Source organism: Dermochelys coriacea, chromosome 27, assembly GCF_009764565.3.
Source record: "Dermochelys coriacea isolate rDerCor1 chromosome 27, rDerCor1.pri.v4, whole genome shotgun sequence".
Taxonomy (NCBI): domain Eukaryota; kingdom Metazoa; phylum Chordata; order Testudines; family Dermochelyidae; genus Dermochelys; species Dermochelys coriacea.
Genome location: NC_050094.1, coordinates 6,391,846 through 6,404,309, shown reverse-complemented (window position 1 = coordinate 6,404,309; position 12,464 = coordinate 6,391,846). Strand labels below are relative to the sequence as shown.

General features: G+C 44.1%; 1 protein-coding gene across 1 annotated transcript in view; it reads left to right on the top strand.

Moving 5' to 3' along the window:
• The first annotated feature begins 1,248 nt into the window (after positions 1–1,248).
• MARCHF10 (membrane associated ring-CH-type finger 10) overlaps positions 1,249–12,464 on the top strand; it is a 93,672-nt gene continuing 82,456 nt past the window's right edge. Inside the window, exon 1 of the mRNA XM_043503239.1 lies at positions 1,249–1,422. Within this exon, the coding sequence (XP_043359174.1) occupies positions 1,249–1,422 (174 nt within the window). The remainder of the gene's footprint in view (positions 1,423–12,464) is intronic.

Sequence of the window (12,464 nt, the reverse complement as noted above, 5' to 3'; positions counted from 1 at the left end):
TGAGCTACCACACTTCCAATAATGCATGGACTTGCCTTGGAGATGCAAAAGATATAGGTTCAGATCATAGAATCATAGAATCATAGAATATCAGGGTTGGAAGGGACCCCAGAAGGTCATCTAGTCCAACCCCCTGCTCAAAGCAGGACCAAGTCCCAGTTAAATCATCCCAGCCAGGGCTTTGTCAAGCCTGACCTTAAAAACCTCTAAGGAAGGAGATTCTACCACCTCCCTAGGTAACGCATTCCAGTGTTTCACCACCCTCTTAGTGAAAAAGTTTTTCCTAATATCCAATCTAAACCTTCTAGATCTTCTGGACTGGCTGAGTTGCACTTCAAGTAAGCCTAGGATGGTGGGAGCAACAGTTCCTTTAATACACCCTGTGCTCCCTAATCCTGGTTTGATGAGATTCCTCGGTTGGCAGTCCCTGGTCCCAGGCCACATTAGAGCAGCCTCACGGCCATTCTAGTAGCAGGGGATCTACAGAGTTTAGTGGCACTGTGACTATATCCTATTTTTCCCAGCCATGATATCTACCCCAAGGGCCAGGAGGAGGGGGTCGCAGAAACCACTGTTACAGACCTACACCATCTGGGGATTCCAGCTTCCTAGTGGGAATCCTCGGGTAGCAGTATCCATTGGCTCTGTGGCCATTCCATACTGGCAGACCAGGGTAAAGTAGTAAAGTGTTCTGAGTTCAAGGGAGTTGGCTGTGGGATCAGACTAATTGGTCTGACCACTTTGCAAGCACACTACAAAACCCTCCTCTTTGACAAAAGCATTTCCACAGTAACTAGCAGGATGATGATTAAAAAAACCCAAACCTTTCATCTTCCCAAAGGAGCCTCTTTAACTAGTGAGGGGAGAGGAGCAGAAATCTCTGTGAAAACCATTAAGTACCTCACCCTGCAAATGTAATTAACTTGGGAAATGCTTTGATTCTATGGTGATGGGCGTTGTAGAAAATCCTAAAATAGATGATTGCATGTGTGTGGGGAGTGGGACATAGGAACATATATACACACAGAGTCTGATGAGCTGCTGCACAGTTTATTAGTTGTTTACATTTACCAGGATTACTGAGGCACCAGGTCAGGTAATTATTCCGATCAGTGTTAGGCTTAGACATTTAATAGGTGTGAGTTCGGAACAATTGGAGATGAGATTGTCTTGTCCAGGTGCACTGTAGCTAGAATTAAGACACAAGTTATTCAGAAGGAAAAATCTTTCTCTTATTCCAGACAAAGAATGTATTTTATTGCTCAGGCTTGCCTGAGAAGACAGGGGCAGAATAGAGAACAGACTGAGAAGAAACGAGAGCAACATGCCAGGCAAGAACAGCGACAGAAAACCCTATCGTCCATCTATGCTACACGCAGTTATGAAAGACCATGGGTATCAGGCATACCAGTTGCCAGACAGGTACTTAAACTATAGGTCACACGGGGTTTGATAATTTAAAAGATAAAGTCAAGTGGAACAGAATATTGTTACAGAGTAATAGTCTCCTGCTGCTGCATAACATTCCAGGGAGAAAGGGAAGCAGTTAATAAGAAATGGTTGGTGAGGAACAGCCAAAATATTTACTTTTACATTGAGCCTCTGAGTGTTGCATTCCAGTGACTTTATTTTTTCTGTCAAATTATGGACGTACATATAATCATTTTTAAGAGGGATGCTGGGCAAGGTAAGTAACATTTACTCTCTGTTCATTACAGAATAACTACATAATTTTTAAAATGTGATAGTGAATTTAATGACAGTATTCAGGAGATTTTCAGTTAACTGAATGTTAAACTCTTCCATCAGATCCATGCCTGGGGGATCTTTCCATACTTCAAACAGTGAGCCAGATCCTTGGTCCTGATAAAGCAGCTTTGTGTAAATATAGCAGCACAAAGGAGCTTTAAAGCTGGCCTAATGGACCAGCTAGGTATTGCCTTAGTGCAGGATATCTCCAGCACCCACAGTGGCCCCTTAGAGCAGCCCTGATGTTGCTTTTAACTGGGGTCAGAATTGGACCCCACTAACCTCAGGGAACTGAGGAGAGCAACTGTGGTATAAATCTGCCTTTACTACCCTTTAGGAGCCTGCAATGTACGCTGTTCACTCCAACCCAAGGACCACTTTTTCTGTTATCTCTGCAGTACAGGCTTGGAACTAACTGATCACCAGAGTGGGGATGGCTTTGATCTGTCTTGAGCATGTTGTTTCTAGCATGACACACCTAAAAACTAAAATCCTAATATTAGTTTAAATTGTGCTGTTTGGGTGAAAAAAGTATGACAGTCTATAACTGGAATAACAGTATACTGCAGCCACCTCAAATGTGGAACCAGAGACTCAGCAGATGGATGGTTACCAGGGGACAGGTACTCTTACTAGGGAAAGAACAAATACTTTATGTGGATTCAGTTTTTTCACAAATATATTCAAATTTTAAGTACTGAAATATACAGACATTAGACAACATATATACATTTTGACTTGTGTATCAACTGTTTGGCTTGTACACAAATATATTCAGTAATTGCCATGGGTGACTGTGAAGCTGAAGGATGCCCAATCCCCAGGCAGGTAAAGAGGAGCTGTTGAAGGGCCAGGAAGCTGCAGATAAATGCCTTGCCAGGGATGGAGTATGGATTTGCCAATTCTTAATTCAAAAACTTAACAAAAATATATACTATTAACCTTTTAAAATATATCAACATGGAATAGAGATTAAAAAACATAGGTACATAGGAACTGATGAACTGAATCTGACCCAAGGCCCAAGTTTAGTATCTGTCTCTGATAGTGGTTAGTCCTAACTGCTTTGGAGGAAGGTGCAAGAAACTCTGCAGTTTGGCAAATATGAGATATGTGCTCCCAGGGAAGTTTCCTCCAGCTCTGAAACACGATGGTTTATATCCTTTCTAAAATTATTGTTTTGGTTTATTTTAACATTTACTGTTATGTGACATTAAAAAAAACAGCTGTACTATGCGGTCTCATTATAAACACTGTATAACTGCATACAGGATTTGGCAAAGCACGACATAGCTTTTTCAAAGTTTATTGGATGCAGAGCTCCTGCTAACAATTCCCCAGACTTTGCTGTCTCTCAGACTATAACTCTCTAAGCTGGGATAAGTAAATTTGTCATGTGAACACCAGGTCACTTTCACTCACAATCATCGTCATGGGATCCCTCTGAGACATTGGGGCGAGTATATGTCTCCATGTTATGTCCTGCTTGAACCTTACCTGCCTGCGCTTACTGTTGGTAGTGGCCCTGCAGAGACTCTCAGAGCTCAATTGATCTCTTCAATACCCAGCAGGGCTCTCTTTGCAGCTCCATGACAGAATAGTAATAAAGCCAGGGCAATAGTGCCTGTACAGGGAGGTTTTCAAAAGCATTACACAGATCTTTGGAGCCCTGAACAAAGCTTTATTTGATTGTAAGTCAAAGAGAAAACCTCAAAGTTTTTCACCAAACTGAGAGATCCAGTGCCTTTCCTTCCATTTTATTCCTGGCAGAGACAAATGAAATGATCAGATCAGAATGGGCCACAGTGATAATAGTTGCTTCTGACTGTGATGATGCTGTGGTTCTTGAACTTAAACCAAATACGGACACCACCTGTGGTGGTGCTGTCTCAAGTCAGAGACTTTTTCTGATACAGGGACAAGCAGTCCTCCCAAACTCCAACTTGCTATGTCTAGCAGCCTGGAAGTTGAGAAGGAGGAATTGACCTCCCTGAGATACTCACAAAAAAAGTCAATGAAATGCTCCTGTCTTCCAGGAAGAAGTCAACAAACTCAGCACATAGAAAATATGGGCAAAAATCTTATTGGTGTTATATATATACAAGATCAATCAGCAAAAATTAACTCCATGTTGAAGTTTTTGCAGTTCAGCTTGCCTATGGGTAGTAGATCAAACACTCACAAAAAACATGTTTCAGCCATCTCAAGCACAGTCAGTTGCAACAGACCTTGGTTGATCACTGGACCACAAGACATATCTCAGTTCCTAAGGGTGGCATCATCATCATCATCATTCACAGATTCCCCTCATGGATCCCTAATGTAAGCACTGACAACCCCTCTTTTAAGCCACTGAGGTCATAGAATCATAAGGTTAGAAGGGACTTCAAGGGTCATCTAGTTGAACCCCCTGCCAAGATGCAGGACTTACTGTGTCTAAACCATCCAATACAAATGGCTCTCCAGACTCCTTTTAAAAATCTCCAGTGAAGAAGCTTTCACAGCCTCCTGAGGCAGGCTGTTCCATTGTCCTACTGTTCTTACAGTTAGGAAGTTTTCCCTGAGATTTAATCTAAATCTGCTTTGCTATAGTTTGAACCCACTGCCTCTTGTCCTTCCCTTTGTGGCAAAAGAGAACAACTTTTCTCCATCTTTTTTGTGGCAGACTTTCAGTTTTCTGAAGACTGCTATCATATCCCTCCTTAATCTCCTCTTTTCCAAACTAAACATACCCATTTCCTTCAGCCTTTGCTCATATGGCTTGCATTCCATCCCTTTGATCATCTTTGTGGCTTGCCTCTGGATCCTTTCCTGTTTCTCTACATCCTTTCTATACCTTGGTGACCATAATTGGACACAGTGCTCCAGCTGAGGCCTAACTAGCACCGAGTAGAGCAGTATTATCATCTCCCCTGACTTGCGTGCTGTACCTCTGTTAATGGAACCTAAAACTGCATTTGCTTTTTTTTTTTTTGCAACAGCATCGCATTGCTGACTCACGTTGAGGCTGTGATCCGCCACAACTCCCAGATTCTTCTCAGCAGTGCTGCTGCCAAGCCAGTTTTCCCTCATTCTGTATTTGTGCATTTGGTTTTCGTCTTTGTTGAATTTCATTTTGTTGTCTATAGCCCAGTTCTCCAATTTATCAAGATCCCTCTGAATTTTAGCTCTGCCCTCCAAAGTATTGGCAACCCCTCCTAGCTTTGTGTCATCTGCAAACTTGATCAGTATGTTTTTGTACCTATATCGAGGTCATTAATAAAGATACTAAACAACACTGGACCCAGAACAGATCCCTCCACTTGAGACCTCCCTCCAATCCAACATCATTCCATTAATAGTTATTCTTTGTTTGTGTTTGTTTAACTAATTATGTATGTAGTTCTGTTGAGCTTGCATTTCTTCAGTTTACTTATCAAAATGTCATGTGGGACAGTGTCAAAACCCTTGGTGACGTCCAGATTATGTCCATCGCATTCCCCCATCCACAAAATCAGTTATCCTGTCAAAGAAGGAAATCAAGCTGGTTTGGCATGATTTGTTCTTGGTAAAGCTATGCTGCCTGCAAGTGATTATCCCTTCATCCTCCAGGTATTCGCAGATTGAATGTTTTATACATTGCTGTAGTAGCTTCCCAGGTATCAAGGTCAGGCTGACTGGTCTATAGTTTCCCGGCTCCTCCTTTTCCCCCTTTTTAAAGATGGGTACTATGTTAGCCCTTCTCCAGTCTTCTGGGACCTCTTCTATCATCCCTGATTTTGTAAATATTATTGCCAGTGGCTCCGAGATTTCTTCAGCTAATTCCTTCAGTACTCTTGGGTAAATAGCATCCAGCCCTGCTAATTTGAATTAATTCAAATTGGTCAGAAGATCTCTGACATGTTCTTTACTTATCCTGATCTGCGTCCCTTCCCTTTTATTGTCTATAGTAACTTCATCCGCTCACATATTATTTTTTGTGAGAAGACTGAAGCAAAGTAGACATTGAGTCCCTCTGCCTCCCTGTCATGTTCTGTTACCAGCTCACCTTCTCCATTGAGCAGCAGACCAACGCCAATCTTGATTTTTCTTGATTTTTTTTGTCTGACCTCCTCCTTTTTTCCCATACCTATCCTTTCAGCATAAGCTATATCCCTCAGTGATGGTACTCCAATCATGGGAGTTGTCCCTCAAAGTCTTTGTGATGCCAATTAAGTCAATTTTCTTCATATACCATGACTTCCAGTTCATACTGCTTGTTTCCCATACTTCTGGAATTTGTATACAGGCATTGAAGATATTTTGCAGACTGCCCTGTTGCTTTTCTTTTTGCCTTTTTACTGCAGTTATGATTTCTAGACCCTTCTCCAGAAATTAGCCTCCCTCCCTTGTCTGTGTCATCAGCTCATTGCCGAAGAAGCCAAAATCCTCTTGCCGACTCCACCTGCATAGCCATGCATTTACTTCCACAGTTCGACGGTCCATGCTCGGGCCTTTTTCTTCAACAAGAAGGATGGACGAGAACACCACTTGTGTCCCAAACTCTTTTATCCTTCTTCCCAGAGTCACATAGTCTGCAGAGAACCGCTCAAGGTCATTCTTTGCAGTATCATTGGTGCCCACATGGATAAGTAGGAAGGGGTAGCGGTCTGAAGGCTTGATGAATCTCAGCAGACTCTCAGTCACATCCTGAGTTCTAGCTCAGGCAAGCAGCACACTTCTTGGGATTTCTGGTCCGGACAGCTGATAGATGACTCTGTCCCCCTTAGGAGGGACTCCCCAACCACCACCACTCTTCTCCGCTTGGGAGTGGTGGTCATGGAACCCCCATCTCTAGGACAATGCACCCCATGTCTTCTGGTCGACGGGGTCTCCTTCTGATCCCTTCCCTCAGATGACTCTTCCAAGACATTATCAGCAGTAGTACATGTGCAGATAGCCTGAAAGCAGTTGCTTACCTCTATCTGCATTGGGGGTATATTGGTTGTCCTTCTTCTGGAGGACACATGCTGCCAACTTTCTTCCTTGTTCTTCAGTCCTGCCCCTCCTCCACTGCCCTCTCTGATTCTTTGGCATGCTGTGCCCACAGTACCAAATCCTGACTTCTGTCTAGGAAGTCTACATTTTCTCTGATGCAATGCAGGGTTGTTACTTGGGTCTCTAGTCCTTTATCCTTTTCTTCCAGCAATGGAGGTCAGTGTCTCTGTGCTTTCTCACATTCAGTCTCTTTTGCTGTCAACTCCAAGAGGAAGCTGCTTTGAGCAGGGGGTTGGACTAGATGATCTTCTGAGGTCCCTTCCAACCCTGATATTCTATGATTCTATGATTCTATGAAAGTTTCAGAAATAGGTGCATTATACAGGAAGCTATAGTATTGCACCTTTCATTAGAGTAAGATCGTTCTCAGAACTGATGCTTTTCATAGCAAATGTTCATTTGTTTTCCATAACACAGCTTAGTGGTACTGCTGTAATTCTGTCTGAGTCCCAAGCACCCAAGGAGGCCAAATAGTATATTCTAGACATTAGTGGGGCAATCAAAATATAAATCAGCATCACACTGAGGTCTACAGAAAGTCAACATCCCTTCCAGTGCTTTACCAGCCAGCAATCCAGAGCAGGGAAAAAAGCCCTTAAAAGCCTCAATAAGAAAACGTGATTAAAAGATGCATCTAAGACTTGCAAAGCTAATGAAGTAACCCCACTTCTTGATATGACTACATATTTAATCAGAAGAACAGTATCTATGTAGCCAGAAAGGTTGAACGCATCATATGAGAAAATGTATAAGTCAACAACTTGGTCTTCAGTACACTTACTCAAGACATTACAAAGTAGACATCCTGTCCTCTGCATATTCAAGCTTTGGCAGGAAAGTTCTACAAGTGTTGTCTCAGTAACACGTCATACCTCTGAGGTTTGCAATAAATGTGTTAGTTATTTAATTAGCACCCCTTCCTCTTTGGGAATGTCTGCATTGCCATGTAAACTCAGGGTTAGTACAACTCAAGTTAGCAGACCCTGGGTTTGTTACCCTAGGGCTAGAGTGTCTATACTCATTTGTAACCCCAGGTTAGGAATTGTTGAACCCTGGGTCCCAACCTGGGGTGCCAGCATCTACACTGCATTATGTATGTCCAAGTCCCACCACTCATAGCCCAGATTTCCTAATCCCTTCCCCCACCCCCACAAAAAATGTGGCCACTCTAGCCCTTTTCTCTTGTTGCAGCATGGGAAGAGCTGACTGTCTACTAAACTTGATAGTCCGGAGAACAAAGAAAGTCAGCCCATGGGATTGTGGGATACTTTTGGTGGATTCCCAGAGCATGAGTTTGGAAGGGTTGCATCTACACAACATAGAATCATAGAATATCAGGGTTGGAAGGGACTTCAGGAGGTCATCTAGTCCAACCCCCTGCTCAAAGCAGGACCAATCCCCAACTAAATCATCCCAGCCAGGGCTTTGTCAAGCCTGATCTTAAACACTTTGAAGGAAGGAGATTCCACCACCTCCCTAGGTAACGCATTCCAGTGCTTCACCACCCTCCTAGTGAGAAAGTTTTTCCTAATATCCAACCTAAACCTCCCCCACTGCAACTTGAGACCATTACTCCTTGTTCTGTCATCTGCTACCACTGAGAACAGTCTAGATCCATCGTCTTTGGAACCCCCTTTCAGGTAGTTGAAAGCAGCTATCAAATCCCCCCTCATTCTTCTTTTCCGCAGACTGAACAATCCCAGTTCCCTCAGTCTCTCCTCATAAGTCATGTTCCAGTCCTCTAATCATTTTTGTTGCCCTCCGCTGGACTCTTTCCAATTTTTCCACATCCTTCTTGTAGTGTGGGGCCCAAAACTGGACACAGTACCAGTACAGGCCCAGATGAGGCCTCACCAATGTCGAATAGAGGGGAATGATCACGTCCCTCGATCTGCTGGCAATGCCCCTACTTATACATCCCAAAATGCCATTGGCCTTCTTGGCAACAAGGGCACACTGTTGACTTATATCCAGCTTCTCATCCACTGTAACCCCTAGGTCCTTTTCTGCAGAACTGCTGCCGAGCCATTCGGTCCCTAGTCTGTAGCGGTGCATGGGATTCTTCCGTCCTAAGTGCAGGACTCTGCACTTGTCCTTGTTGAACCTCATCAGATTTCTTTTGGCCCAATCCTCTAATTTGTCTAGGGCCCTCTGTATCCTATCCCTACCCTCCGGTGTATCAATCTCTTCTCCCAGTTTAGTGTCATCTGCAAACTTGCTGAGGGTGCAATCCACACCATCCTCCAGATCATTTATGAAGATATTGAACAAAACCAAAACAATATGGCTTGGACCCTGGGTCCCAGCTTAATTTAGGCTCAGACCTTCCACCCCGCCATGGGGTCCTGGGACCAAACCCTGGGTTAGTGCAATTTGTGTGTAGATGGAAGGGGAGTTAGGCTTCGTCCTGAGTTCAAACCTTGGGCTTACACTGCAGCATAGACATATCCTTTAGGACCACTAAGCAATCACTGCTCAGAGCATCCCTTGCAAAGCTTGCTGGACATGCAATGGTCTAGAAAAGAAAAAAAAATTATTCTTACCTGTGAATTTATTGTCTTGGTCCTCACAATCCTGCAGTTTGACCCATTTAGGGAGGATTACATGTGAGGGATTATAGAACAATCAGTTAATTTTCTAAAGTTTATCAAAGACACTTTTGCAAGTGTAATCTCAGTTTTACATGAATAAGTACTGTTGCTATCTTAAAATTTAGTTCTGAAAACTATCAACTAGGGGTAGGGTTTCCAAAAGATGGGACCCAAGCCCAGTGTCAGAGATCTGATCTGCCTCCAGGCTCCTAAAAGACAAAGGAAAACCCACTCTGAAGACTACTGGACATGAAATGCTCAAGAAGGGAAATAACCACTGAGAATGCTTTTTTCTTACTGTGCTCTAAACAGATCTTGTCCTGTAGGAGGTCAGATATGGAAGGATTCTACCAAGGCAAAAGGGAGGACTAGAGAGTAAATCCCATATTCTCTTCTGGGGTTGATTCCATTCTCAAATCATGTCATTACATTCACATCCCAGTCACTCCCTGATACGTATGCTGTTGATAAATGTAGAGATAAGCAGATACTATTATTCTGAGCTGGGGAGCATTCAGACTGTCCTGTTCTGTGAACAAAGTGCTCTGACTTTTGGACTCAGTGAGAGTTCAAACTTTGCTGTCAAGGCATGTTTTGTCTGGGTGTACCTGACTCTCCCCCTTCCTATTTTTTTTTAGGGTGACAAAATGTTTCAATAGTAACAGTGTTATATTTAGGTTACATATTTCTGGTGTGATTTGATCACACTGCTTACTCACCAAGGTCTATTCTACAGAGGTTGTTATACTGCCTTATCTCTGTATTATAGGAGCACTTTCCAGTAGTGCATTGAGCAAAATGGCCAATATTTGTCACATGTGGTTCATTCTTTTTCTCATCCTCTTGCCAGGAGGAGAATTGTGTGTGCAGCATAATGTTTTGATTTTATTTTGTTATGTCCATACCACTGTGTGTTTATACAGGAGATGGTGAGGTCAAAGAAGCATGCCTTGCCCTTAGAGTGGAAGATGGTGAGGATTTGTGGTGGGCCTTAGTTCCTGCTTTGTTCCACAGTCTTGGACTGGACCCTGAGAAAATTCTGTCTCCTGAAGTTAACTTTGAAAGTTACACTTTGTGCTTTTTCTGTTGTATGAACCTTTGGCTAATACTCCTACCCTCTTTCCCTGAATTTGAGAGTCTCTAAGGATATGTCTACACTACGAAATTAGGTCGAATTTATAAAAGTAGAAAGCGTTTTTATACAGTCATAGATTCATAGATACTAAGGTCAGAAGGGACCATTCTGATCATCTAGTCCGACCTCCTGCACAGCGCAGGCCACAGAATCTCACCCACCCACTCCTATGAAAAACCTCACCCATGTCTGAGCTATTGAAGTCCTTAAATCATGGTTCAAAGACTTCAAGGAGCAGAGAAGCCTCCCTCAAGTCAACCATGCCCCATGCTACAGAGGAAGGCGAAAAACCTCCAGGGCCTCTCCAATCTGCCCTGGAGGAAAATTCCTTCCCGACCCCAAATATGGCAATCAGCTAAACCCTGAGCATATGGGCAAGATTCACCAGCCAGATACCCAGGAAAGAATTTTCTATAGTATAGTCGATTGTGTGTGTCCCCACACAAATGCTCTAAGTACATTTAGTTGGCGGAGTGTGTCCACAGTACCGAGGCAACTGTCGACTTCTGGAGCGTTGCACTGTGGGTAGCTATCCCACAGTTCCCGCAGTCTCCGCCGCCCATTGGAATTCTGGGTAGAAATCCCAATGCCTGATGGGGCAAAAACATTGTTGCGGGTGGTTCTGAGTACATATCATCAGGCCCCTCCCTTCCCTCTCTCCCTCCATGAAAGCGTCAGACAATCGTTTGCACCTTTTTTCATGGGTTACCCATGCAGATGCCATACCACGGCCAGCATGGAGCCCGCTAAGCTCCATGTCACCGTATGTCTCCTGGGTGTTGGAAGTCGCAGTACTGCATTGCTACACAGCAGCAGCTCATTGCCTTTTGGCAGCAGAAAGTGCAGTATGATTGGTAGCCATCGTCGCCATACTCCTGGCTGCTCTTTTAGCCGACCTTGGTGAGATCAGTCGGGGCGCCTGGGTAGACATGGGAGTGACTCAGCCAGGTCATTTCCCTTTTTAAGTTTCATCTCATGGAGATTCAGTCCTACTGACAGTCATACTGCACCGTCGTCTGCCGAGCACCCAAGAGATGATGATGGCTAGCAGTTGTACTGCACCGTCTGCTACCAGCAAGATGTATAAAGATAGATGAAGTGCATCAAAACAAGAAATAGACCAGATTTGTGTTGTATTCATTTGTATTTATTTTCTCCCCCCTCCCTCCGTGAATCAACGGCATGCTAAACCCAGGGTTTTGAGTTCTATCCTTGAGTGGGCCATTCTGTTTCTCCTTGATGCAAAGCCACCCCCCTTTATTGATTTTAATTGCCTGTAAGCCAACCCTGTAAGCCATGTTGTCAGTCACCCCCTCCCTCCATCAGAGCAACGGCAGACAATCGTTTCGCGCCTTTTTTCAGCGCAGATGCCATAGCACTGGGAACATGGAGCCCACTCAGATCACCACAGCAATTATGAGCACTATAAACACCACGTGCATTATCCAGCAGGATATGCAGAACCATAGCCTACAAGAAAAGAGAAACCAGGCAAGGAGGAGGCGACTGCAGTGTGGTGACGAGAGTGATGAGGACATGGACATAGACTTCTCACAAAGTACTGGCCCCTGCAGTGTGCACATCATGGTGTCAATTGGGCAGGTTCATGGCGTGGAATGCCGATTCTGAGCCTGGGAAACAAGCACAGACTGGTGGGACCGCATAGTGTTGCAGGTCTGGGATGATTCCCAGTGGCTGCGAAACTTTCGCATGCGTAAGGGCACTTTCATGGAACTTTGTGACTTGCTTTTCCCTGCCCTGATGCGCAAAAATACCAAGATGAGCGCAGCCCTCACAGTTAAGAAGCGAGTGGCAATAGCCCTGTGGAAGCTTGCAACGCCAGACATCTACCGGTCAGTCAGGAATCAATTTGGAGTGGGCAAATCTACTGTGGGGGCTGCTGTGATGCAAGTGGCCAATGCAATCACTGAGCTGCTGTTATCAAGGGTAGTGACTCTGGGAAATGTGCAGGT